Here is a 25,948-nt window from a genome sequence, read left to right on the forward strand (position 1 = left end):
CATATATAATTATATATGTATTATATGTGTATATGCTATATATTATGGTGTATATATTATGTATTATGAAATATATATTACATTATGTAATATGGAATATATATTATATATTATATATGAATATTTTATATCCTATATATATTCCATACATACATTTTATATGTGTATATATATATATGCACCATGGTCCATCCCCTCAATAATATATTTTCCAAAACCTCAAATTTCCTTCTCTCTGTCTTTTATAATACCTGCCCTGGATAATACTAACCATCTGTCTCTCCTGTCTATATAATTCTGCCCCAACTGGTTACATGGGAAGCCTTGGTTTCCTAGAGTGTTGAGATTACAGGTGTGAGCCACTGTACCCAGTCTGATTCTGGAATTTTGTATATGCAGACTCCTCCTGCTAAAATAATATATATTATATATAATATATATTCCATAATATATATTATATATAATATATATTCCATAATATATATTATATATAATATATATTCCATAATATATTATATATAATATATATTCCATAATATATAACATACATACATATATTATTTTAGCATGTATTATATAATATACATTAATAATACATATAATACATAATTATAATATAATAAATATATATTCCATTGTATAAAACATATATATAACGGAATATCATTCAGCCTTGAAATAGAAGGAGATCCTGACATTTATCACAAGATGGGTGGACCTGGAGGACATCATGCTAAGTGAAATAAGCCAGACACAAAAAGAAAAATATTGCATGACGTCACTTACATGACGAACTTTTTTAATCAAGAGAGACAGCTCAAATACACAGAAATAAAGAATGAGACAGTTGGGGAAGGAAATGGGGAGATGTGGGTCAAAAAATACAAAATAGCTGATACGTAGGATGAACACCACACAGGTGATAGTGATTTTACGCCCTTCCCAAGGTGTCATTCAGAGGCACGTGGTCTCCATCTGACCCTCATTGGTGATATTGATTTCATCACCTGGTCCAGATGTTGTCCAATTTCTTAGCTGTACAATTTCTATTACTTTTTCTCCATTCCAACATACAAGCAGTTTAGAGAGGCATTTAAGGCAATTCAAATATTCTGCTCGTCATGCAAATGTCCCCCAGTTGTGTCATGTAGATGACAATTCTTGCCTGATTCAACCTTTACCACTATGATGGCTACAAAATGCTGTGGGTTGTGGTTGAAAATTTGAGTCTTGAGTAGAAATTGGAGAAATATGCTGGACCGTCAGATTTCACCGGGGCACGGCCGCCATGCCTATCCAAACTTCAAAACTACAATTTCCAGCATCCTCTCCGCCCCGCTTCCGTATTAGACGCAGCCAATGAAGTCCCGCGAGAATTGGAAGGCGGCAGTGAAGCGGAAGCCATTACTCTCTGGAGTCGGTTGCCCCGAGACACATGGGCCAAGGAGGGGTCAGCGGCGAATTCTTTCGGCCTGTTGGGGACCCCTCGCGTCCCCGCGCCAGGCTGGACCTCCCGTATGAACTCTTCGCATCGGCGGCGGCTTCCGTCACCTCCGCTCCCCCGATCCTACTCCCAGTCGTGTAAGCCCTGCTTTCCTTAACCCTTCTCCCCCTCAGTTCTAGGGGTCACGGGGGGCCTATCTGGCGGTGAGGACTAAGGGGGTACGAGGGTCGGGGGCTAAAGAGCTAGGCATCCAGACGAGGGGTGCGTTTAGATCTCGCGATTAGCGATATGAAAAGCTGGGGACGCGAAGGATAAAATTGGACCATTGCAGCTGATTGGTCACCTGATCCTGAAAAGCCCTGAGTCTCTGGTGGGGGCGGAAAAGCCCGGCTGAAGTGAATTCAAGAGTTTGGGGGCAGTTCAGGAGACTGGGGGGCGTCAGGATTTGGACATCGCGAGGAGAAATCACCTTTCTGCGCTGTAGTCAATTTTATCTCGTGAATGTCAGCACATTGGTGTTCTTTTTAGCACTTACCTTGAGTACCTTTTGTATTTTTAAGTCCTTCTGGTTGCACTTTTTTATTTATTTTAATTTTAGTGGACTCTCTTGTAAATAGCCTATACGTATATTTACTATTCATTTCAACATTTTGTTAATTAACTTGAGAGTTAGTCCAGTTATACTTATCGTGATTATTAATATTTTCCATTGAATTTTACCGTCGTATTTTGTGGTGTGTCCTTTTCTATGCACATATTTTAACACTGGAAAATAGGACATACGTGCAAAAAAAGTATGATTACACACACACACAGACTTACGCACATTTAAAAGGACAACAGTAAAGCGAATTTACAAACCAGGCCAAGAAAGAGATTATTAAATCTCAGAAAGCTGTGTGCCTCTTCTAAACTGCATCCTCCTCTCCCATCAATACTTTCTCCGTGGATTTGACTGCTTGTACATCTTTTCCAGAAAATATATTTCCTAATTTTGGTAATTATTTGTGAATGAACTCAGGCGCTTTAGTATTTTTGGAAACAATCTTTTTCTGTATTGATGCAAGCACACCTTTGTAATTTAGAGATTTCTAAATATCTTGTAGATAAAGTACTTACACCTAGCCATTCTTTTTCAGGAATGTCATGGCTTAAATTCTAGTCAGTTCACCAAATTCCACATACTGGACTTTTGTTTTCAAGTTGTGGTGAATCTATATTTGAACTTTGAGAATATTGTCATTTTTATGCCATTGAGTTGCAGTTAATTGATTTACATCATTTATTTACATCTTCTTTAATGCCTTTCAATAAAGTGTTTTTTTTGTTTTTGTTTTTTTCCTTTTTGAGATGGAATCTCACCCTTGTAGCCCAGACTGGAGTGCAATGACAATCTCCGCTCACTGCAACCTCTGTCTCCCTGGTTCAAGCGGTTCTCCTGCCTCAGCCTCCCGAGTAGCTGGGAATACAGGCGCCCACCACCACGCCTAGCTAAATTTTGTATTTTTAGTGGAGATGGGATTTCAACATGTTGGCCAGGCTGGTCTCGATCTCCTGACCTCAGGTGATCCACCTGCCTCGGCCTCCCAAAGTGCTGGGATTGCAGGAGAGAGCCACGATGTCCGGCTCAGTAAAGTTTTATAAGTACCTGCAAAAAGGATTTAGGTTGTTTTTGTTATATTTATTCTTAGGAACTTTGGTTTTTGGTGCTCAGAAAAGTCTAACTTTTGTGTAGTTTGTTGGATGTTCTTCGTAGACAAGGAAAATGTGTACAATTCAAAAGGAAAATACAAATATTTATTTTATACAGAAGATAAATTGTCTTTTTTGTTTGTTTGTTTTTTTGTGCTGGACTGGGTGGGGACTTCCATTGTCATTGACTGGAGTTTGGATGGCACACTCTAGGCAGGCCTGTTTGTTTTCTGATCTTAAAGGGAATTGTCATTTGTGTCTGCCGAAGGCTTTTCTTTCGAAGAGTTTTTATTAGGTCAAGGAAGCTCCCCTCTTTTCCTACTTGAGTGTTTCTTGTGAATTGCTGCAGGCTTTTAACAAGTGATTTTTTTTTTTTTTTTTTTTGCCATTATGTATCTGTTTATTGATACATTTTGTATCTGTTTGATACAAAATCTATATTGATACTTTTGTATCTGTTTATTGATACATTTCTAGTGCCTTAAATTATGGCACTCCGTACTGCTGTGTAACAAATTAATGAGTGAATAATATAATTTTGTTTTTTATCCTGTAGTGTGGCAAATTAAACCAATTGATTTTCTCTTGTTACATTGAATTTGTATTGGTAAATAATTTGAAAAGGACATGTTACTATTTGTTACTTTTGGCTTCGGTTTGTTAATACTTTGGTGTTTTTGGATCTATGCTTGAGTGAAATTTTCCTTTTCTGTTTCAGATTTATGCCAGCCTCATAAAATGGGATGAGAAGTGTTCTGTTTTCTAAACTCTGGAATGTTTTGCATAAGAATAGAATCTTTTGTTCCTTAGAACGGCAGTGGTACCTGGAAAAACCATTTGGGTCTGGAGTTTTCTTTGTGGAAAGTTTTAAAGCTGTTGTTTCTGTTCTTTTAAGGGTTGTGGGGCATTCAGGTTTTCTGTGTTGTTATGATGAGTAAAATTTCTTTAGGAATTTATTTATTCCATCTGAGGTTTAAATTGTATAGTCAGGGTTGTTCATAACATACTCATATTTTTAATGCTTGCTACATTTGTAATGTTATCCACTTTTTTATTTGTAATAATAATTATATGTTGCTTTTTACAAAAATAAATTCAGTCCGAATGTTGTCAGTTTTCTTCTTAAAGAACTTCTGGCTTGATGGAACCACTTTATGATATATATGTTTTCTATTTTATAACTTTCTGATTATTATCATTTTCTTCCTTTTTGGGATGTTTCTTTCCAGTTTCTTATGTTGAATGCCTGTCACATCCCAAAGAATTGCAGTATCATACTTTATTGTATTTTAATTCTAAATATCAAATATCATGGCTTCTTTGGCATGCGGATTTAGAATTTTTTTCTTTTAATTTTCATTTCTGTGACTTTTTTTCTGGTTATCTTTTGGTCATTGTTTGCCAACTGCATTGCTCTGTGGTCAAGCATTTTCTGAGACAAACATGGCCCCATGAGTGGTTGGATTTTACAGTTAGGAAATGCTGTTTCATCATGTTCAATCTGCATGTAGTTATTGAATTGCCTGCTTAAACTGGATTTGTGAGAGCTCTGATGGTGGCTTCATCTATTTCTCCTTAGAGTTCTGTCCCCCTTTTGCTTTTTTTTTTTTAATTTTTGTGTTTTCCTTTTTTTTGAGGCTGTGTTTTGTACACACACGCACACACACACACCTCTTTCTGGATTTATAACTTTTTATTATGTAATACTTCATTTTTCTCTATGAGCTTTTTTGCCTTAATCTATTCTGTCTGATACTAACATTCAAACCAGCTTTCTTTTTTTTTTTTCCACTGCCTTATATATCCTTTTATTTCCATTCTTATTGTACTCTTTTTTCTTTTTTTTTTTTTTTGAGATGGAGTTTCGCTCTTTTTGCCCGGGCTGGAGTGCAATGGCGCAATCTCAGCTCACTGCAACCTCCACCTCCTGGATTCAAGTGATTCTCCTGTCTCAGCCTCCCAAGTAGCTGGAATTACAGGCGCATGGCACCACACCCAGCTAATTTTTTTATTTTCAGTAGAGATGGGGTTTCATCATATTGGTCAGGCTGGTGTCGAACTCCTGACCTCAGGTGATCCACCTGCCTTGACCTCCCAAAGCATTGGGATTACAGGCATGAGCCACCACGCCCGGCTCTTATTGTATTCTTATATTTTAGATATCTCTTGTACATAGCATATAATTGGATTAATCTATTCTGTGAATATTAGTATTTTAGTTAAAGCATTTATTCCATTAGCATCTTCTGTATTAATATATTTGAATGTTACATTTGTCTTCTATTTTTTCTCTAGCTTTTGTGTATTTTTGTCATTCTCCTTTTTTATTTTCTGTACATTTTGAATTTATTTACTCTATTATTTCGGTGGTTGTTCTAAACAATTCTTACCTATGCTTGTTCACTAAATCTAGATTTGCATGTTACTCTCCTGATTTACATGGTTTTCTTATGCATTTTCATTCTTTTTTATTGATGTATCATAGTTGCACATATTGAGTTCTTTTTTTAAACCTCAGAAGAAATTATTATTGCTATTGCATACCATCATTTCTTGTTTCATTATACTCACATGTTTGTCACTTTGAGCACTTTACTTGGTTCTTACACTTTTTGGTGTAATTCTTCCACTGTTTGCTTTGGTTCTTTAATTACTTCTTTCTCCCTGAGATATGTCTTTGATGATGTCTCTTTTCTGTGGATTGCAAGCCCACAGGAACTTTGTTTTTTGGTGCTCAGAAAACACCTCTTTCCCTCTTTTCTCAGTGGACATTTTTGGTGGTAATAGAATTTTATATTTCAGAACTATGAAGATGTTCCATTATCTTCTGGCTTCCACTGTTAGTAATGAGAAGTCAGCTGTCGGTCTAATGTTTGTTTGTTTGTTTTTTGAGACAGAGTCTCACTCTTGTTGCCCAGGCTGGAGTGCAATGGCGTAATCTCGTCTCACTGCAACTTTTGTCTCCTGGGTTCCAGCAATTCTCCTGCCTCAGCCTACTGAGTCGCTGGGATTACAGGCATGTGCCATGACACCCAGCTAATTTTTGTATTTTTAGTAAAGACAGGGTTTCACCATGTTGGCCAGGCAGTGGTTTTAGGAGCCTAGAAATGTGAGTTTTTCATTTTGTTTTGTTTTGTTTTGAGACAGGGTCTCTCTATGTTGCCCAGGCTGGTCTCGAACTCCTGCGTGCAAGTGATCCACCTGCCTTGACCTCCCAGCGTGCTGGAATTACAGATGTGGGCCATCATGCCCAGGCTTGCTTTGTTTCTTAATAGAGAGATATTTACAGTGTGTTTTAACAAGACCTCCAGGTGACTCCGATGTAACTTAAAGTTTGAGAACTATTGCTTAAAAGGTAACCTGTCTTTTTCTCCTCTGGCTGCTGTTCAGATATTCTTTTTACCATTGGTATTATCTGGTTCATTGTGCTTAAGATTTTATCTCTCTTCAATCTGTTTATGTTTTCCTTCAAAATGAAAAGTCTACAGCCACTATATTTTGCAGTAATTGCCTAGGCTCCTTCTCTGTCTCATCAGTAACTCCAGTTAGAAATGGTTCAATTCCTTATCTTCTGCCCCCGCATGGTTCTTAGCTGTATTTATGTTCCTCAACTATTTTTCTGTGCTTCCCTTGCATTTATTGCTACAACTGGCTTTGAAACTTCAGCCTTCATAAAAATTTCATGTAGAGTTTATTAAAGTACTGATTCATCAGCCAACCCCGAAGAGACTTAATTGAACTGAGATATGATCTGGGTGTCAGAGTTACTTAAAGTGCTCCAGGGGATGCTTATGCAGCAGACTATATTTAAGAAACAAATTATTATTATTATTATTATTATTATTGGCTGTATGTAATCTAAAAGCTATTTGCTTAGGGCTTTTGTTGTTGGTTTCCATTTTGCTTTTATTTTAGCAATTGTAATTGCCCTTTAGAAATCATAAATTTTTAATGTTCTGAATGTTAATTTCTTGCCAGCACATGAATTTGAAACATATCATCTGTCTGTACTTTGTGTTGCATTTGAAATAGTTATGCATGGAAGGTTTAATTGGGGCACCTAGGTTGCTTGTTGGAAACAGAATTCCTACCCTGCTCCGCACCCCCTGGGACATCTCATCTAGCTGGTTGAAAGGAGGGTATATTGATTTACTAATGTAATGTGTTTCTGGACCAAGAAAATGGCATATGATGTTCTCACAACCTTTGTTGCCTTCTCTCTTTCTCTCACTATATATATATTATATATATATTTATATAAATATATATTATATATATTATTTTTATATAATATATATTATATATATTATTTATATAAATATATATAATTTATATAAATATATATTATATATTATTTATATAAATATATATATATATTTTGAGACAGTGTCTCACTTCTGTCTAGAAGTGCAGTGGCATGATCTTGGCTTACTGCAACCTCCGCCTCTCAGGTTCAAGCGATCTTCCCATCTCAGCCTCCCAAGTAACTGGGACTACAGGCATGTGCCACCACGCCCGGCTAATTTTTTTGTATTTTTAGTAGAAACGGGGTTTCACCATGTTGGCCAGGCTGGTCTTGAACTCCTGAGTTCAAATGATCTGCCCGCCTCAGCCTCCCAAAGTGCTGAGATTACAGGCATGAGCCACCGCGCTGGGCCTATATTTACGTGAATAACAGTGGTAGAAATAGTTCTAGCAAGGGCGGAAATACCAGTCAGTAAAAGTAACAAAAGAATTATTCTCTTTACAGTATTTACATCTGCAAATTCTGAATATCCTGGGATACTGTGATTAAGTTGAATATGGGGATAAAATCAAATATTGGGAGAATTATGGTCCTGAGAAAGCTCATAATGGAACAGTTTTGGGCAACATTTGTTTTGGACCACAAACTTGATGGAGGAGGCAGATCTTCTAAAACTGAGGAGCAGGGCTGGAGCAAGGGTGAGGTTTGTGAGTGCAGAGCCAGGGAGCTACTCGCTCTGAGTCAACCTTGTGCTTGTCTGACACCAGAAGTGCTTCCTTAAATACCACACTCTTGTCTAGCAGCCTTGTTTGCCTCATCCCAGTCCTGGCCCTGGTGAGGAGAAAAACAGATCCCAATGACAATAGAGTAAGATGTGTAGAAATAGAAAAATAGAACTGCTTTCACCGTGCTGTAAAGAAAACTAAAAGAGAAATTAAGCAACCCCAACAGCTCTGAAAAATTAACCTGTCCGTTCTAACTTATCCATGGTGACAGCATTCCGAGGATCCTGGTTTTTTGTTTTTTTTTTTTTGAGATGGAGTCTCACTGTGTCACCCAGGTTGGAGTGCAGTGGCGCAATCTCAGTTCACTGAAAGCTTCGACTCCTGGGTTCACACCATTCTCCTGCCTCAGCCTCCTGAGTAGCTGGGACTACAGGCGCCCACCACCACGCCCAGCTAATTTTTTGTATTTTTAGTAGAGATGGGGTTTGACCATTCACAGGATGGTCTTGATCTCCTGACCTCATGATCCGCCTGCCTCAGCCTCCCAAAGTGCTGGGATCACAGGCATGAGCCACCGTGCGTGGCTGATCCTGGTTTTGTTTCATGTATCATGTAGAAATGGGGCAGAATGTCTCTGAGTTCATAGATCCTACAGCTGTTCTAGACACCCTGCTCCACATCCTGCTGGGGTCGCTTAGATGCTGAAATCTTCCTGCTTCGTTTGTATTCATGGCCACCAGTTCTCTGAGACTCTCTGATATGGTTTGTATGTGTATCCCCCCCACAAATCTCATATGGAAATGTAATTCCCAATGTTGGAGGTGGGGCCTGGTGGGAGGCGATTGGATTATGGGGGCAGATTTCTCATGAATGGTTTAGCACCATCCCCCTTGGTACTGTCCTCATGATAGTGAGTGAGTTCTCCTGAGATCCGGTTATTTAAACGTGTGTGGCACCTCCCCCCAACCTTTGCTGTCTTGCTCCTGCTTCACCATATGCCTTGCCTGCTTCATTTTTGCCTTCTGCTATGATTGGAAGCTTCCTGAGGCCTCCCCAGAAGCAGATACCACTGTGCTTCCTGTAGAGCCTACAGAACTGTGAGCCAATTAAACCTCTTTTCTTATAAATTACCCAGTCTCAGGTATTTCTTTATAGCAGTGCGAGAATGGACTAATACACCATCACCCAGCACTGACAACCCCTGAAAGTGATAGAATCACTCAGGTGAGAAATTGGCCAGAAGCTCCACTCTGAGCTCTGGTTTGCATCATTGCAAAACATCGACAGGGTTCCAAAGACTTTGAACTGATGTGGGTGCACTCTCTAAGCTCCAGCCCTCTGGACACCTTGTCCTTCATGGAGGATGGTGGTGGATGTTGGCCCCAGGGTGTTTGGCTAAGCCATAGGGCTGTGTCCTAGTATCTGGGTTACTGTTTAATTTCACAGGACCTTCTGAGGAGATCCTAGACCCCCTACATTCCATAGGCCCCTCCCAAGGTGGCATCCCCTGGGTGACTGTCTCAGTATGAAGGCAAATGTAGATCAGCTTGCTCATCATCCATTCATTCTTTCATTCCCTACTTATTGTCTTGTTTATATCAGGCACTGGAATGGTGAATGAAATATCATCAAAGTAAAAAATCTCTACTCACCTGGAATGTATTTTCTAGTTGGGCACACAGGAAATCAAAACAAGTAAACTACATAGTGTGCATGGAGGAGACAGCAGAGAGATAAAAATGCTTACCCGGTGTTCTGTGTCCTGTCCTACATTTCGCAGGATCCTTGGAGCGGGCAGGGGCATGTGACTAGTTCTGGCCAATGGGCTGCAAGTGCTTCAAGGTCAAAATATAGACGACAGAATGCATAGTTGTCCAGCTTCCTGCTCATCATCTATGACCAAGATGGTGAAGGGTATCAGTTGGTTCAGAGACAAGTGGCATCCTTGAAAAACAGGAAAACTTCTGACATCAGCCTGGGTTGAACAAGTGACATGAGCAAGGCATAAACTTTCCATTTCATTGAGTCATTGAGATTTGGGTTTGTCTGTTTTTGCAGTAAGAAATAGAGCCTAATCTTACACAGAATATTACTTGGAAATTAGTGCTTTGGGGAAAAAGAAAAGGAGTCGAGAATTGGGATTGAAAGAAGCAGGGGTTTGCATTTTAAAGAGTGGCCAAGGTGGGCAGATATGCTGAGGTCAGGAGCTCAGGACCAGCCTGGCCAACATGGTGAAACCCTGTCTCTACTAAAAGTACAAGAATTAGCTGGACACAGTGGTACACTTGTAGTCCCAGCTACTTGGAAGGCTGAGGCGGGAGAATCACTTGAACCCGGGAGGCACAGGTTGCAGTGAGCTGAGATCACACCACTGCACTCCAGCCTGGGCGACAAAGCGAGACTCCATCTCAAAAAAAAAAAAAGAAAAAGAAAAGAGTGGCCAGCGAATGCCAGATCAGGACAGGTAAAGTTGAATAAAGATCTGAAGGATGAGAGGGGGCCAGGCACACGGAGAATGTGGGGGAAACATTTCAAGCAGAGGAGCAGCAGGTGCAAAGACCCTAAGGTGGGAGCATGGCTGGCAGGGCCTGATGCACAGCAGTGAGGCTTGCGTGGCTTGGGTGAGGGACCGGTGGCAGAGGGAGTTGTGGGTGAGGCGGCAGGGACCTGGGCCCTTGGTCTGAGTGAGATGGGACACTATCAGAGGATCTTGAACAGAGGAGCGACGTGATCTTCATTTGACCCATAAAGTTACGGCTGTCATGGAAGCTAAGGGAAGTCAGGGACAGCTAAGGGAAGTCAAGGACAGCAGCTGGGAGACCAGTTAGGAAGCAGTTGGAATGTTCTAGAAGAGAAGTGATGCCTTATGCCAAGGCAGTAGCAGTGTAGGTGGTGAGAAGCAACCAGATTTTTGTATTAAGTTTTAAAGATAAGGCTGGCAGGATTTGCTGGCGATGCAGATGTGGTTTATGGAAAAGAAAGAGGAGAGTTGAAGGTGATGACGAGCAAGGCTTTTGACTTGAGCCCCTGGGAGGCTGGAGCTGCCATCAACGTGGGGAGGCTGGTGGCAGCACAGTTGTAGGTGTTTAATGTGGGATCCTGTTGGCTGTTGCAGTAGGGATACTAAGTAGCCACCTGGCTGCCACTCACTCTGAGTCATTCTGGGTGGGGCAGGTGCCAGGGAGCGGAGAGTGGCACCCACTATAAATGAACAATTCTGTTAAGTAATTGTAAAATCGTCAGTGGTCATTTTATTTTAATGATAATGGCATTTTAGAGTGAATGCTTGTTTACTGAGCCTATAGAGTTCCATACATAACCCAGTGTTAAAGTCTTCAGCTTCCAGATGAGAAAACTGAGTTTTGATGAACTGACTCTTGGAAGGGGAATGAGCAGAACTGTGGGCTTGCATCAAAGGGGAGTCTACTGAGGCCTCAGGGACAGGGAGACCTTCACAGAAGTGCAATCAGAACCTGGGTGTCAGCACCACCAAAGGGTGGGGGTGTTTCACAATATGGACCTGTGAGAGATGGGGGAGAGGGGCCCAGGGGAACCCTGACCTTTAGGGGCCGGGTAGAGGAGGGATCTCAAGCCAGAGTCTTCAAAAGAGCAACCAGAGATATGAGCACAGCCTGGGATGAGGGAGCCGTGGCTGCAAGAGCAGTGGCATTCCCAGGAAGAGGGAGATAGATTCATAGTGAGCAAGATCATGTGTCAGGAGGTCAGGCAAAGGAAGGGTCAAGATGTAGTGTCAAGGAGTTCCCACATAGGGGACAGTATAGGTGACATAGGTCACTTTGAGAGGCAACAAGATGTGGCTCTGCAGTCACGTCAGCTGGGCTCACAACTTCCACCTATGAACTTGACCAAGTGTCTCGGACCCTTGGTGCCTTATTCTCTGGGTACTTGAGAATAATTCTGGGAGGTTGTGAGGATTAAATAGGAGTGGCCCTGGAAAGACTCAGGAGAATGTCTCATACCTTGTAAACACTACACATGTCGTTATTTGTAGAATTGGCATTAATGTTGGTGGGGAAAGGTGGAATGGGACCTGCAGAAGCTTGTTAGTTGAGCATGAACGAATGAATGGGAGGTGAGGATGGAGATACTGTGCCTCAGGGACTGAGCCTCTGTCACCCTCTCTCCCCCTCCTCAGCAGTGATTCAATGTCAGAACCCAAAGGCACAATGACTGGAAAAGGGCTTTGTAAAAAGAATGAAAGCGTTATGCATCTTTGAGTTGGCCCAAGATCAAATTTGGTGTTGAATAACGAATCCCCAAGGCAGAGTTTATACGTTAAAACACACTTCATGTATTATTGTTTTGAAATGTTTCTGAATATCTAAAACAATTCCAATAGCAGAAATATTAATTGATGTTGAAAAAGATTGTTATAACCCTGGTAATGTTTAAAAGTGGTAATATTGATTATTGATCTGAGTCAGATGTTAAACTAGCAGCGTCACGGTTCTCATGTCAGTGCTCTCATGAGAGTCGTGGTGGAAACCGCAGAGAGGAGACATGTTCATACAGAGCAAATTAAATCCCCTCCCGACGTGTGGGCCACCATACCGCACCAATTTATTGTGGTTTTGATGTTATTTCCTTAATGACTGATGTTGTTAATCATCTTTTCATGTGTTTACAGTTCATTTCTATATATTTGGAGAAATGTCTGTTCTGTTCAAGTCTCCTGCCAACTTTTTTATTGGGTTGTCTTTGTTGTTGAGTTTATAATGATATTAAATCCCTATCACATACATGATTTGCAAATATTTTCTACCATTCTGTGTCTCATTCACTTTCTTGATAATGTCCTTGATGTTAATTCTAAATGTTTGGTAGGGTTCACCAGTGAAGCCCTTGGTCTCGGACTTTTTTTTTTTTTTTTTTTTTTTGAGATGGAGTCTTGCTCTGTCGCCCAGGCTCGAGTGCAGTGGCGCGATCTCGGCTCACTGCAAGCTCCACTTCCCGGGTTCACGCCGTTCTCCTGCCTCAGCCTCCCAATTAGCTGGGACTACAGGCGCCCGCCACCACGCCCGGCTAATTTTTTTGTATTTTTAGTAGAGAAGGGGTTTCACTGTATTAGCCAGGATGGTCTCGATCTCCTGACCTTGTGATCTGCCCGCCTTAGCCCCCCAAAGTGCTAGGATTACAGGCGTGAGCCACCGCACCCGACCTTTTTTTTTTGAGAGAAGTCTCACTTTTGTCCCCCAGGCTGGAGTGCAATGGGACGATCTCGGCTTACTGCAACCTCCACCTCCCTGGTTCAAGCGATTCTCCTGCCACAGCCTCCTGAGTAGCTGGGATTACAGGCGCCTGCTACCACGCCCAGCTAATGTTTGTATTTTTAGTAGAGATGGGGTTTCACCATGTTGGCCAGGCTGGTCTCGAACTCCTGACCTCTGGTGATGCATCATCTCAGCCTCCCAAAGTGCTGGGATTACAGGTGTGAGCCACCGTGCTCGGTGGTCCTGGACTTTTTTTTTTTGTTTTTTGAGACGGAGTCTTGCTCTGTTGCCCAGGCTGGAGTGCAGTGGCACGATCTTGGCTCACTGCAAGCTCCGCCTCCCAGGTTCACGCCATTCTCCTGCCTCAGCCTCCCGAGTAGCTGGGACTACAGGCACTCATCACCATGCCTGGCTACTTTTTGTATTTTTAGTAGAGACGGGGTTTCACCGTGTTAGCCAGGATGGTCTTGATCTCCTGACCTCCTAATCCACCCGCCTCGGCCTCCCAAAATGCTGGGATTACAGGCGTGAGCCACTGTGCCCGGCCAGTCCTGGACTTTATTTAATGGCTTTTGATGACTGCCTCAGTCTCTTGTTATAGGTCTCTCAATTTTCTTCTTCTTCTAGAGCCTGTTTGGGTATGTTTCAAGGAATTTGATACATCTAGAGCATTGGTCCCCAAGCCCTGGGCCACAGACAGGTACTGGTCCCTGGCCTTTTAGGAACAAGGCCCTGCAGCAGGAGGTGAGCAGAGGGCAAGTGAGTGAAGCTTCATCTGTATTTACAGCGGCTCCCCATCACTCACATTACCACCTGAACTCCACCTCCTGTCAGATCAGCAGCAGCATTAGATTCTCGTAGGGGCACAAACCCCGTGCACTGTGCATGCAAGGGATCTAGATTGCACACTCCTTATGAAAATCTAATGCCTGATGATCTGTCAGTGTCTCCCATCACCTCCAGATGAGACCATCTAGTTTCAGGAAAACACTCTCAGGGCTTCCACTAATTCTACATTATGGTGAGTTGTATAAGTATTTTACCATATATTACAATGTAATAATAATAGAAATAAAGTGCACAATAAATGTAATGCACTCAAATCATCCCAAAACCATCCCCCCTCACCTCACCATCCATGGAAAAATTGTCTTCCATGACACCAGTCTCTGATGCCAAATTGGTTGGGGACTGCTAGTGTAGATAATCTAATGTGTTGGTGCATAATTGTTCATGGCATTCTCTTACAGCCCTTTGAATTTCCATAAGGTTGGTAGTAATGTCCCACTTCCACTGATGATTTTAGTTACTTGCATCTTTTTTTGTTAGTAATTCTAGCTGTAGTTTTGTCACTTTTGTTGATCTTTTTGAAAGAACCAACTTTTGTTTTCATTAATTCTCCTTCTATTCTCTATTTCATTTGTCTCTGCTTTAATCTGTATTTCTTTACTTTGCTTTCCCTAGGTTTAGTGTGTCAAGGTAGTTTTTTGTTGTTGTTGTTTTTTTTTTTTTTTTTTTTGAGACTGAGTCTTGCTCTGTCACCCAGGCTAGAGTGCGATGGCACAATCTCAGCTCACCTCAACCTCCGCCTCCTGGGTTCAAGCGATTCTCCTGCCTCAGCCTCCCAAGTAGCTGGGATTACAGGCATGCACCACCATGCCCAGCTAATTCTTTGTATTTTTAGTAGAGATGAGGTTTCTCCATGTTGGTCAGGCTGGTCTCGAACTCCCGACCTCAGGTGATCCACCCACTCGGCCTCCCAAAGTGCTGGGATTACAGGCAGGAGCCACTGCACCTGGCTGGAACTGGTTTTTGTATGAGATGTCTTACTGGTGGCTTTTCCTGGGCAAAGGGAATAAGATCTCGAGTTCCTACTGGAACCTAAGTGTTAGAGATGGGGATTCAGGTTAAATGAGTGGATGTGATTACCTGGGCAAAGCATGAGGCATGCAAAGGAATGGGTAAAGGATGGCTCTTGAGCAGAATCAGCCTTTAGTGGTAAAAGAGGACCTCTGGATGGTCCAGATGATCCAGAGAAGCAGGGAAAGAATGAGGAGACAGTTGTAGAGGAGCCGAGAATAGAGAATGATTCTCAAAGAAAATAGACACCAAATTTTTGTGAGAATCTAAGACCGAAGCGCATTTACTGGATTCACTGACACGGGAGTAAATTGTATTTTCTGTGAGGATGGGGATGATGGTAGTGGATGCTGGGTGTACTGAATTGGGAGATGATGAATGTAGACTGCTCCTAAGTTTTTGCTCAGAAGGGGGCAGGCACTAAGGGGAGCCAGGGCAGGCATTGGTTTCAAGATGGGATAGACCTGAGCATGTGTCCATGCATGGGAAATTGTCTAGCAAGGCGAGAAATGAGGCTGAAAGTAAAGGAGAGCCAGGTAGTGTGAGGGCCCAGAGAAGGGGATGGGCCTGGAGCAGATTTGAAAGGATTGCCTTGAGAAGGGAGGGCAGACATCTCTTTGTCTGTCATAGAAGGAAAGGAGGAGGTCATAGATCAGTTGTGAGAAGAATATTTAAATAACTAGAAGCAAGAAGGTAAGAAAGCCTCATTTTTTTTGTTTCTTTTAAGCAGGGTTTAATATATGTTCAAGAAAATGCATAGGTCTTACTTAGGTGATCAGTTTGAATTTTTGACAATTGTGTATACTGTACATCTGAAAATAGATAATGTTTCTATCATCCTAGAAAGTTCCCTTTGCTTCTTTCAGTCTATCCCTGTCTTGTGATCCTCCATTGAAGAAACCCTTTTTTTTTTTTCAGTTCTATCAACTTAATTACGTTTTGCCTATTCATGGACATCATATTATTGGAATCAGAGCATTTCTTGTGTGTCCGGTTTCTTTTGGCCAGCATCGTAGGGATTTCTCCATGTAGTGTGTCTGCATAGTTTCTTTTTATTGCTGAGTAGTATTCCATTCTGTAAACATTGCAATTTGTATATCCATTCTCTGGTTGATAGATGTTTAGATTGTTTACAATGTTTGGCTATTAGGAATCAGACTACATACAGACATTTTTCAGACTCATACAGACATTTTTGTATGAGTCTTTGTGGATATAAATTGTTTACAATTTCTCTTATGTAAATATCTAGGAGCAGAATTGTTGGATCAGATAGTCAGTGTGCTTGTTAAAAACTGCCAAAGTGTTTTCCAAAGTAGTTGAACTATTTCACACTCCTACCATCAGGATATGAGAGTTGCCAGTGTGCCCCAAACTCAGCAGCATTTAGTTTTGGTAGTCTTTTTTATTTTGGCTGCTCTAGTTTTAATTTGCATTTCTCTAATGACTATGATGACTATGACTAATCACACCATCAGATGTGATTCTTACTGGTTTTGTGAAATGTCTGTTTCTTAATTAAAGTCTTTTGCCCTTTTTGTTGGGTTGATGTTCTTTCTTTCTTTCTGTTTTGAAGGAGTTCTTTTTATTTTTTCCAATAAGCCTTTTGCACTCCTATGTAGGAGTTCTTTAATCTGAATATGAATTCTTTTTCAGGTGTATGCATTGCAGATATTTTTTTCCCAATCCGTGGTTCACTATTCATTTTCCTTTTTTCTTTTTCTTTTTTTGTTTTTAGAGACAGAATCTCACTCTGTTGCCCAGGCTGGAGTGCATGATCGTAGCTCACTGCAGCTGTTCTCTATGAATTTTTAAGTCTCTGATTCATCTCAAAAGATTTTTAAATTCAAATTCAGTGAGTGGAGGAAGTGGCAGAAGCATAGGTGGCCGTGAATCTCTAAAGTGAGAGTTGATGTGAGAAGAAGGTTGCTCAGGAGACTTTGCCCAGAGAGCAGATTTCCAAATCATTGCCTGTGAGGTGAGGCTGATTCTAGTGATGATGCAGTCTAGGCCATGGCCCAAGGATGTATATATTGGTGTGGAATGTGGGTGCAAAGGGTATTGGAGTTTGGAACTCATGGTTGGTCCTGGGTGGACCATCTTCATGGATAGAGCCATCCTAAATTATCGCAGGCCTTGAAGGTGAAGGAAGAGCAGAAGTCTAGGACCAGAGTGTTTAATGAGTGAGGGGGTTTAACAGAGTTGTGCTTGGTGGCAAATCACTTAGGAAGAGTAATTCCGAACGCACTTATAGCAGATCAGGGGCTGTCCCCCCACCACATTGCTGGGAGAGTTTACCTAAGTAAGATAAAAGTCCAGGATCAGGCAGATCTTGCTGCTCAAAAGAGGAAATGCCAAAAGACAAAACTCGGAGTTTTCTTCAGCGAGCAGGAGAGACAGATAGCCTTTCACTACTCCCGGTGTTCTTTCATTTGCTACAGATGCCAGCTTGGAGAGTCACATGAGAGCAAGAGAGTAGCTTTCTGGTTGTCCTGGTGCCCTGCTCAGGCAAACTGACTGCCATTCTCTGAGGATGGCAGCTCTGTCCCCCACATTTGGTAAGTTCTTGGGTCAGTGCATGCCCTGAGAAAGTGAGCGTAAGTGGCCCCTGCCACTTGATGGGGTGAAAGATATGTACACCATAGAGGGCTGCTGGGAGAGGATGGGTGAGTGGAAAAGGGGTGGGAACAGAGCCCCAGCAGCCGCCCCAGTGACTGTGTCTGCTGAGGTTCTTGGTGGGTCTGGGAGTGGGCCAGTGTCCGTATCATTCATGCGTGAAGAGGGTGCAGGTAATGGGTAACCCTGAGTTATCCCATTTATTATTTTAATCACTTTCAGCAAGGTCACAACTCTAGCTCTCAGAACTTGCATTTCTTCACTCCTAGGTTGGGACTATGTCATTTCCTATGAGTATGTAGCCCACCACCCTCTTTCTGTTTTTGGTGGAACAGGGCTGCTCTGATTTGTTATGAAACTGATGTGTGCAAGAGAGGTGGGGGGAGGAAGAGAGAGAGAGGATTGAAGATGTGAACACTCAGAATCAGTGTGGAGCAGTTTCCTGGTTTGCAAGCGTTGTATTATGAGGCAGGGCAGGCTCTGATTCTCATGAACCCTCTTTTCTCTTCCAGCCACGTCCACCCAGGACTCCACCTGTCTCCAGGAGTCAGAATTTCCTGTTTCTTCAAAAGACCGTTCCTGTCCCCAGAATTTGGACCTGTTCGCGTGCAGTGGTCTGGAGCCTCACACACCCAGTGTTGGTTCCCAGGTGCACTAAGATCTCTGGGTCGCTAGAGCAGGAGAGGCACTTCCTGGAACACCCCACCAGTGCATGCTGGAATTCTTGCAGAGCTTCATCTCAGCCGATGGATGCCAGAACAGGGCCCAAGAGAGAGCCAACGAATATTGGGGCTGTCCTGGTGTTGGGGAAGTTAGGGGAAGTGATTTATGTAGCATCTGTTTCCCTCATGCTTGCAAAATCTCAGGCCCATGCTCAACCCCAGAGATGGGGGGAAATAAAGGGAAAAGCTCTTGGAGTGGGCTAGAACTGGAGGGCGATTAGTCCCTTGTCAGGGTTGCATTTGAAGCGACGGGACAGGACAAGATGGCCTCATGAGGGAGAGAGGATATCTGAGGACTGACGCCTGGAGGAAATGTTGAGCCCCGTAGCAGGCCATCTGGAAATCCTGTGTTGGGTCTCTCATGCCCGGTCTTCAGCCTCAGCCATCTTACCAGGAACACCATTAGGCTGGTTCCTCGCTGACCCCAAGTTTGTGTGGCGTTCCAGGAATCGGTGACTTTCCAAGATGTCGCTGTGGACTTTACCGAGAAGGAGTGGCCCTTGCTGGATTCTTCTCAGAGAAAACTGTACAAAGATGTAATGCTGGAAAACTATAGCAACCTCACTTCACTGGGTAAGGCCAGTGCCATTTCTCCACTTATTCATTCATGAATTAGATGTTTTTGTTTGAGTATGTTCTGTGACCCAGGAACTATGCAGGGGTTCAGAACACAGCTGTGAACAAGCAGCCCCAGCACCCATGCTCATGGGGACTCTCCTGGGTATTGAGACCCGTCCATCGCAGGGACCTTGGGGGTTCTCCGGTGTGTGTCTGAGCTTGGCATGGGCTTTTGAAATACGAAATCCTCATTCTTTTGGAGGGTCAGTGTGTGGGTATTTGTGATCTTATTTCCTATTTCATTTTTTTTTTTAATTTATTTTTGGTGATGACGGGGTCTCACTGTGTTGCCCAGACTGATCTTGAACTCCTGGCTACAGGCACGAGCCACCATGCTTTGCCTGTGGTTTTGTTTTCTATCAGTCAAAAACTTTTACTGTGTTCCTTAGAAATTTTGGCACCGCCGTTTTGCTGCTCCTAAGTCAGACTTGTCCACCCTCAGAACACTGAAGACCCAAGTGTTGAGCCCAGGCTAATGGAAGGGGTTGTCCTCTGCATGGCCCTCCCTCAACCCGTGTCTTTCCCGTGAGTGTAGGGTATCAGGTCGGCAAACCCAGCCTCATCTCACACTTGGAGCAGGAGGAGGAGCCGAGGACAGAGGAGAGGGGCGCTCACCAGGGCGCTTGTGCAGGTGAGCGAGCCCCAGGCAAAGAGTGGTGCTGTGACTCTACCTCTATTCAGTGACTGGGGTGGAGGGAGGTAGGTTAGGGAGTGTCACCCAGGGAAATTGAGAGATGCTCCTTCCCTCTTTTTGCCCATCCATTCTCTGACAAATCTTTTGGTCCACACACTCCTTTGACTTTCACATTCCCGTTATTGGGCTCTTTGTCCCATTCTTTCATATTTGATGTTCCTGATCATCTTCTTTCTGTCATTATCAACATCATCTGAATTGCCTTAAATTTCTTTTCTTTTTTTTGACAGAGTCTTACTCTGTTGCCAGGCTGGAGTGCAGTGGCGTGATCTCAGCTCACTGCAACCTCTGCCTCCCGAGTAGCTGGGACTACAAGCATGATGCCACCATGCCCAGCTAATTTTAGTATTATTAGTAGACATGGGTTTCACCATGTTGGCCAGGCTGGTCTTGAACACCTGACCTCAGGTGATCCACCCACCTTGGCCTCCCAAAGTGCTGGGATTACAGGCGTGAGCCACTGCGCCAAGCCTGAATTGACTTAAATTTCTACCCCTGGCATTGCCAAATATCTCACATGACCAGATTTTTTAACAATTGCTTTTGCACCACTTTTCCTTACATAGTCTTAGGATCTGCCAAGAAATCCACCTGTCATTGTCACCATCATCCCACCATTTTCCTTTTCCAACAATTAATACTTTTCCAATTTGTTTCAGATTGGGAGACTCCATCTAAAACCAAGTGGTCACTTCTTATGGAAGATATTTTTGGGAAGGAAACGCCCAGTGGTGTGACGATGGTAAGATTTCCTTGGGATAATTCTGGATCTTCCTTCCACATCTGAGGAGACTGGGGCAGCCTAGATTAGAAAAGCAGTTCAACACTGGGGCAAGCAGCTTCCCTTAGAGGAAACTGTGTTTCAGAGACACTGGGTATTACCAAGATGGGGACAACCCTAAACCTAACCTCAAGCTACTTCACCTAGAGTGTCTCTGAGTAAAGATTTTTATAGCTGTGTCTCAGATATTGAGTGTTGGGGCTCAATGCAGTTTTTGTTTTATTTTATATTTATGCTATACACTTACTTATCAATTCAGTTTTGGTGGTGTTTATTTTTTGGGGGGCAGACAGTCTCGCTCTTGTTGCCCAGTGCAGTGGGCAACATCTTGGCTCACTGCAACCTCTGCCTCCGAGGCTCAAGCCATCCTCCCACCTCAGCCTCCTGAGCAGCTGGGACTATACGCGTGTGCCACCACACTTGGCTAATTTTTCTGTTTTTTGCAGAGACAGGATTTCACCAAGCCCAGGCTGGTCTTGAACTCCTGGCCTCAAGCAATCCACCAGCCTCAGTCTCCCAAAGTGCTGGGATTATAGGCTTGAGCCACCATGCCAAGCCTCAATTCAGTGGGTTTTTTTGTTTGTTTGGTTGGTTGGTTTTTGAGGCAGAGTCTTGCTCTTGTCACCCAGGCTGGAGTGCAATGGCACAATCTCAGCTCACTGTAGCCTCCACCTTTCAGGCTCGAGTGATTCTCCTGTCCCGCCCTCCTGAGTAGCTGGGATTACAGGTGCGCACCACCATGCCTGGCTAATTTTTGTATTTTTTGTAGAGACAGGGTTTCACCATGTTAGCCAGGCTGGTCTCGAACTCCTGACCTCAGGTAGTCCACCCGCCTCGGCCTTCCAAAGTGCTGGGATGACAGGCGTGAGCCACCTCGCCCAGCCTCAATTCACTTTTAAGCAGTGAAGAAATGCTATACTCAAAAAGCTTTGAAAAAGTAACACACGTGGAGCCTTGTGGACTGGCATTCACCTATTGTCTTTGATGGAGCTCAAATGGGGCAGGGACAGCACGTCTGCGCGGCAGATGGTGACAGCTGTAGTCATAGTAATTTGCTTCTGTCTGTTCATAGCAGTGTATGTGGGGATGATGCTTAGGGTTGCAATGAATATGAGAATTGCCTTTGTCAGCACTTATGTCTTAACCAACAGGAAAGAGCCAGTCTTGGAGAGAAGTCCACTCAATATGCTCACTTGTTCGAAGTCTTCGGCATGGACCCTCATCTCACTCAGCCAATGGGAAGGCATGCTGGCAAGAGGCCCTATCACCGCCGTGACTACGGGGTAGCGTTCAAGGGCAGGCCGCACCTCACTCAGCACGTGAGCATGTACGATGGGAGAAAAATGCACGAATGTCATCAGTGCCAAAAAGCCTTCACCACGAGCGCGTCCCTCACACGGCACAGGAGAATCCACACAGGGGAGAAGCCTTACGAGTGCAGCGACTGCGGGAAAGCCTTCAACGACCCTTCAGCCCTTAGGAGCCACGCAAGAACTCACCTCAAAGAGAAGCCCTATGACTGCAGTCAGTGTGGAAATGCATTCCGGACCCTCTCGGCCCTGAAAATCCACATGAGAGTTCACACTGGCGAGAGGCCTTACAAGTGTGATCAGTGCGGGAAGGCGTACGGCCGGAGCTGCCACCTCATCGCACACAAGAGAACGCACACCGGAGAGAGGCCCTACGAGTGTCACGACTGTGGGAAAGCTTTCCAGCACCCCTCCCACCTCAAAGAGCACGTGAGGAATCACACGGGGGAGAAGCCCTACGCGTGCACGCAGTGCGGCAAAGCCTTCCGCTGGAAGTCGAACTTTAATTTGCACAAGAAGAACCACATGGTGGAGAAGACCTACGAATGTAAAGAATGCGGGAAATCCTTTGGTGATCTCGTGTCCCGGAGGAAACACATGAGGATTCACATCGTCAAGAAACCCGTGGAATGTCGGCAGTGCGGGAAGACCTTCCGAAACCAGTCCATCCTTAAGACTCACATGAACTCTCACACTGGAGAGAAACCATACGGGTGCGATCTCTGCGGGAAAGCTTTCAGCGCGAGTTCAAACCTCACCGCACACAGGAAGATACACACGCAAGAGAGACGCTACGAATGCGCCGCCTGCGGGAAAGTCTTCGGTGACTATTTATCCCGGCGGAGGCACATGAGCATTCACCTTGTAAAGAAACGAGTTGAGTGTAGGCAGTGTGGCAAGGCCTTCAGGAACCAGTCAACGCTGAAGACGCACATGCGAAGCCACACGGGGGAGAAACCGTACGAATGCGATCACTGTGGGAAGGCCTTCAGCATAGGCTCCAACCTGAACGTGCACAGGAGGATCCACACCGGGGAGAAGCCCTACGAATGCCTTGTCTGCGGGAAAGCCTTCAGCGACCACTCGTCCCTCAGGAGCCACGTGAAAACTCACCGGGGAGAGAAGCTCTTTGTGTCATCCGTGTGGAAGAGGCTCCAGTGAGCGCGCCTGCTTTAGAGACACAGGATGATTCAGACCTGAAATAGACCTCGTGGGTGTAAGAGGAAGCCTCTGTGAGCTCGCACCTTAACTGCGTGCAAAAGAATCCACGGAACTTGGGAGAAGTCCAGTTCCTGTAAAAACTGTGGGAAGACGAGGCGTTCTCATCCCATAGGAGGTTTGCGAGAACTCAGGCCGGGGGTGAAAATGTACGTCTGTAGCATGGAGAAGCCTTCAGGGTACATTCGGCTGTTAACAAACACAGGAGGACTTAATGGCAGCTTGGCATTTAATGTCAAAATCCCAGCGTGGCATTTAATGTCGAAATGACTTCAGACCACTTCTAGCCTTCTGGGCCCATGAGTAATAATAAGCACACTAGGGAGCATCTCTGTAAACGCAGTGGCTGGGGAAACCTTTCTTCCTAGTCTCACTTGATTCCTCATGATGGAAATCACACTAAAGAGAGAAATCAGTGAAGTAAGGAACGTGGAAGGTCATGAATGGGCCGCAAACCACGGCCAGCTGCTTGTCTTTGTATGGCTTGCCAGCTAACAATAGTGGTTCCATCTTTAAGGAAGAAGAATGTGTGATGGAGAAGATTTGTGGCCAATGAAGTCTGAAATACTTCCTGTCATCTGCCCCTTTCCAGAAAAACTTGGCTGACCCTTGGTCTACAGCACGGGTTCTCAGTCAGGCGACGATTTGACTGTCCAGGCGTCATTTGGCAATGTCTAGAGACATTTTTGGTAGTTAGAACGGGGGGAAGATACTCCTGACTTGTAATAAGAAGACATCAGGGATGCTGCTAAGTCCGCTTCAGAACACAGGAGCCCCCCACAATGAAGAGTTAGTGCCCCCAAACGTCACTGTTGCTGAGGTTGAAAATAATCATGCAGTCATTCCTCAATTACTGCCTGCAGCAACTCCTCCATTTTTATGAATCTTGTGAGCACTTACGCTAGGAGAAATTTCTTTTATAAAACTTTAAAAATACAATTAGTGCTGATAATTCCTATGTGGAAATGATTCCAGCCATGGTCCCCTCACTTGAGCATGTGAATATTCTCACGGAGAGAAGCCCCAGTGAGATTTTCTGGTGAATACGGGATTGCACTTACTCTTTCATCATGGAAACAGACCCCTGAGAGAAGCCCCAACGAGATTTTCCAGTGAATACGGGACTGCACGTACTCTCTCATCATGAAAACAGAGCCCCCGCTCATACATTTTTCATCTTTATTTTTAAGGTTACACTCCTCTAAATAACCCTTAAGCCTCATCAAGAAAGGTTTGTATATAGTATTTTTACTATAGTTTCATCCTTGGTAACGTCCTAATTTCCTTTTGGACAACCTCCTTGACCAATGGCATATTTAGATCTGTGTGACATGAGGATATTTCTCAATACCAGTTTATTACTGGTACCTGATGCACACGGATTGCAACCAGAGCATGATGCCTCCATCAAGTGGTAATATGTTTGCAGCCTGCTGTCCAGCCAAGAGTGACAGATACTTCTAGTGACTTCCCCGGTATCCACTCTCATCTTCTTCCAATATCAAGAGAATCCAGGTTCTGTCAGATTAGTAAGGTGTGCTAATCTAAATTTTAAAAAATCTCTTACAGGTTTTCTTGCAGCTAGTACCATCCATGTCTCACAGTCCTGGCCACTGACAGATCAGCAGATGTCACCACGTGGGCTTCTGATAAAGCTCTTGAACGGGGATCGTTCTTAAACATGAATTCCTCCCTGTATGTTTTGTTCTTTGCTTTACCCCCTACTTTTCACCTTGCAAAGAGATCCAGTACCTAGTACTGGAAGATCCACCTTAACGACCGTGCATATGAAAACCACAGTCTAAGGAAGTGACTGCAGAAAGCTCACAGCGACCCTGGCCTCCCTCTGGCCTCTTTGAGTGTCTGCACCAGCCCTGGACTTCCAGACTTCTATCACACGAGAAAAAATAAAACTGATTATTGGTTTAAGCTGCTATGGATATTTCATTGTTTTTCTTTTAAATTTATTTATTTTGAGATGGGGGGTCTCCCAATGTTGCCTAGGCTAGATTCAAACTCCTGGGCTCAAACGATCTTCCTGCCTCAGTCTCCCAAGTAGCTGAGAATACAGGCATGTGCCACCACACCCAGCTTGTTTTTCTATTTCATTTATTTAGTGGTGGGAGGGGGTTTCTACACCCAGCTGGATGCTGCCTGGAGCCCATACACCTGGTCATTGGTGAGTTTGTTTTTTTTTTTTTTTTTTTTTTTTGAGACAGAGTCTCACTCTGTCACCCAGGCTGGAGTGCAATGGCGCGATCTCGGCTCACTGCAAACTCCGCCTCCCAGGTTCATGCCATTCTCCTGCCTCAGCCTCCTGAGTAGCTGGGACTACAGGTGCCCACCACCACGCCCGGCTAATTTTTTTTTGTATTTTTAGTAGAGATGGGGTTTCACCGTGTTAGACAGGATGGTCTTGATGGCCTGACCTCATGATCCGCCCGCCTTGGACTCCCAAAGCGCTGGGATTACAGGCGTGAGCCACCGCGCCCGGCCGTGTTCAGATGACTGACTAGCCTATCAAAGGCATTCTTCCATTTCTTTATGGAGGCTTTGATTTCTGATCTTTCCTTCTGATTCTTCGAGTTTCTATTTTTCTGCTGATGATGCAGGGCAGATGAGCCCCCAAATTGGGGGTTAGCCTAGGAGGGTTCTTGGCTTTGCTCAGGAAAGAATTCAAGAGGCAGCCAGCAGTAAAAGAAATTGGGTTTACTGAAGCAGCAGGGCACAGCAGAGTGGCTGCCCCTTGTGGAGCAGGGCTGACTCATAGGCAGTATACCCAGGGTAGCAG

General features: G+C 43.9%; 1 protein-coding gene across 4 annotated transcripts; it reads left to right on the top strand.

Annotated features, from left to right (window-relative positions):
• Positions 1-1,350: 1,350 nt before the first annotated feature.
• Positions 1,351-25,091, top strand: ZNF317 (zinc finger protein 317). 4 transcript variants are annotated; one of them, XR_008495600.2, is made up of 8 exons: positions 1,370-1,581; positions 17,640-17,756; positions 18,327-18,463; positions 18,983-19,109; positions 19,690-19,785; positions 20,508-20,590; positions 21,781-24,388; positions 24,727-25,091. XR_008495600.2 is itself a non-coding variant. In XM_054461570.2 (7 exons), exons 2-7 carry the CDS (start codon positions 17,732-17,734, stop codon positions 23,098-23,100), a joined length of 1,788 nt encoding a protein of 595 aa, XP_054317545.1. In that variant the 5' UTR covers positions 1,351-1,581; positions 17,640-17,731; the 3' UTR covers positions 23,101-25,091. The 4 variants fall into 4 exon arrangements, 2 of the variants coding, with proteins under 2 accessions (XP_054317545.1, XP_054317547.1); XM_054461570.2 differs by having other exon boundaries at positions 1,351-1,581; positions 21,781-25,091; XR_010125011.1 differs by lacking the exon at positions 19,690-19,785 and having other exon boundaries at positions 1,389-1,581.
• Positions 25,092-25,948: the final 857 nt, after the last annotated feature.

This window comes from Pongo pygmaeus, chromosome 20 (genome assembly GCF_028885625.2).
Source record: "Pongo pygmaeus isolate AG05252 chromosome 20, NHGRI_mPonPyg2-v2.0_pri, whole genome shotgun sequence".
Classification (NCBI taxonomy): domain Eukaryota; kingdom Metazoa; phylum Chordata; class Mammalia; order Primates; family Hominidae; genus Pongo; species Pongo pygmaeus.

Bases quoted from the DNA above. Each gene is read 5' to 3' on its own strand.
- ZNF317 (XM_054461570.2), top strand. From the start codon at position 17,732: ATGGCAGCTCTGTCCCCCACATTTG. The intron at 17,757-18,326 runs GTAAGTTCTTGG...TTTCTCTTCCAG, and splicing joins AGCTCTGTCCCCCACATTTG to CCACGTCCACCCAGGACTCC. The intron at 18,464-18,982 runs GTGCACTAAGAT...GTGGCGTTCCAG, and splicing joins CACCCAGTGTTGGTTCCCAG to GAATCGGTGACTTTCCAAGA.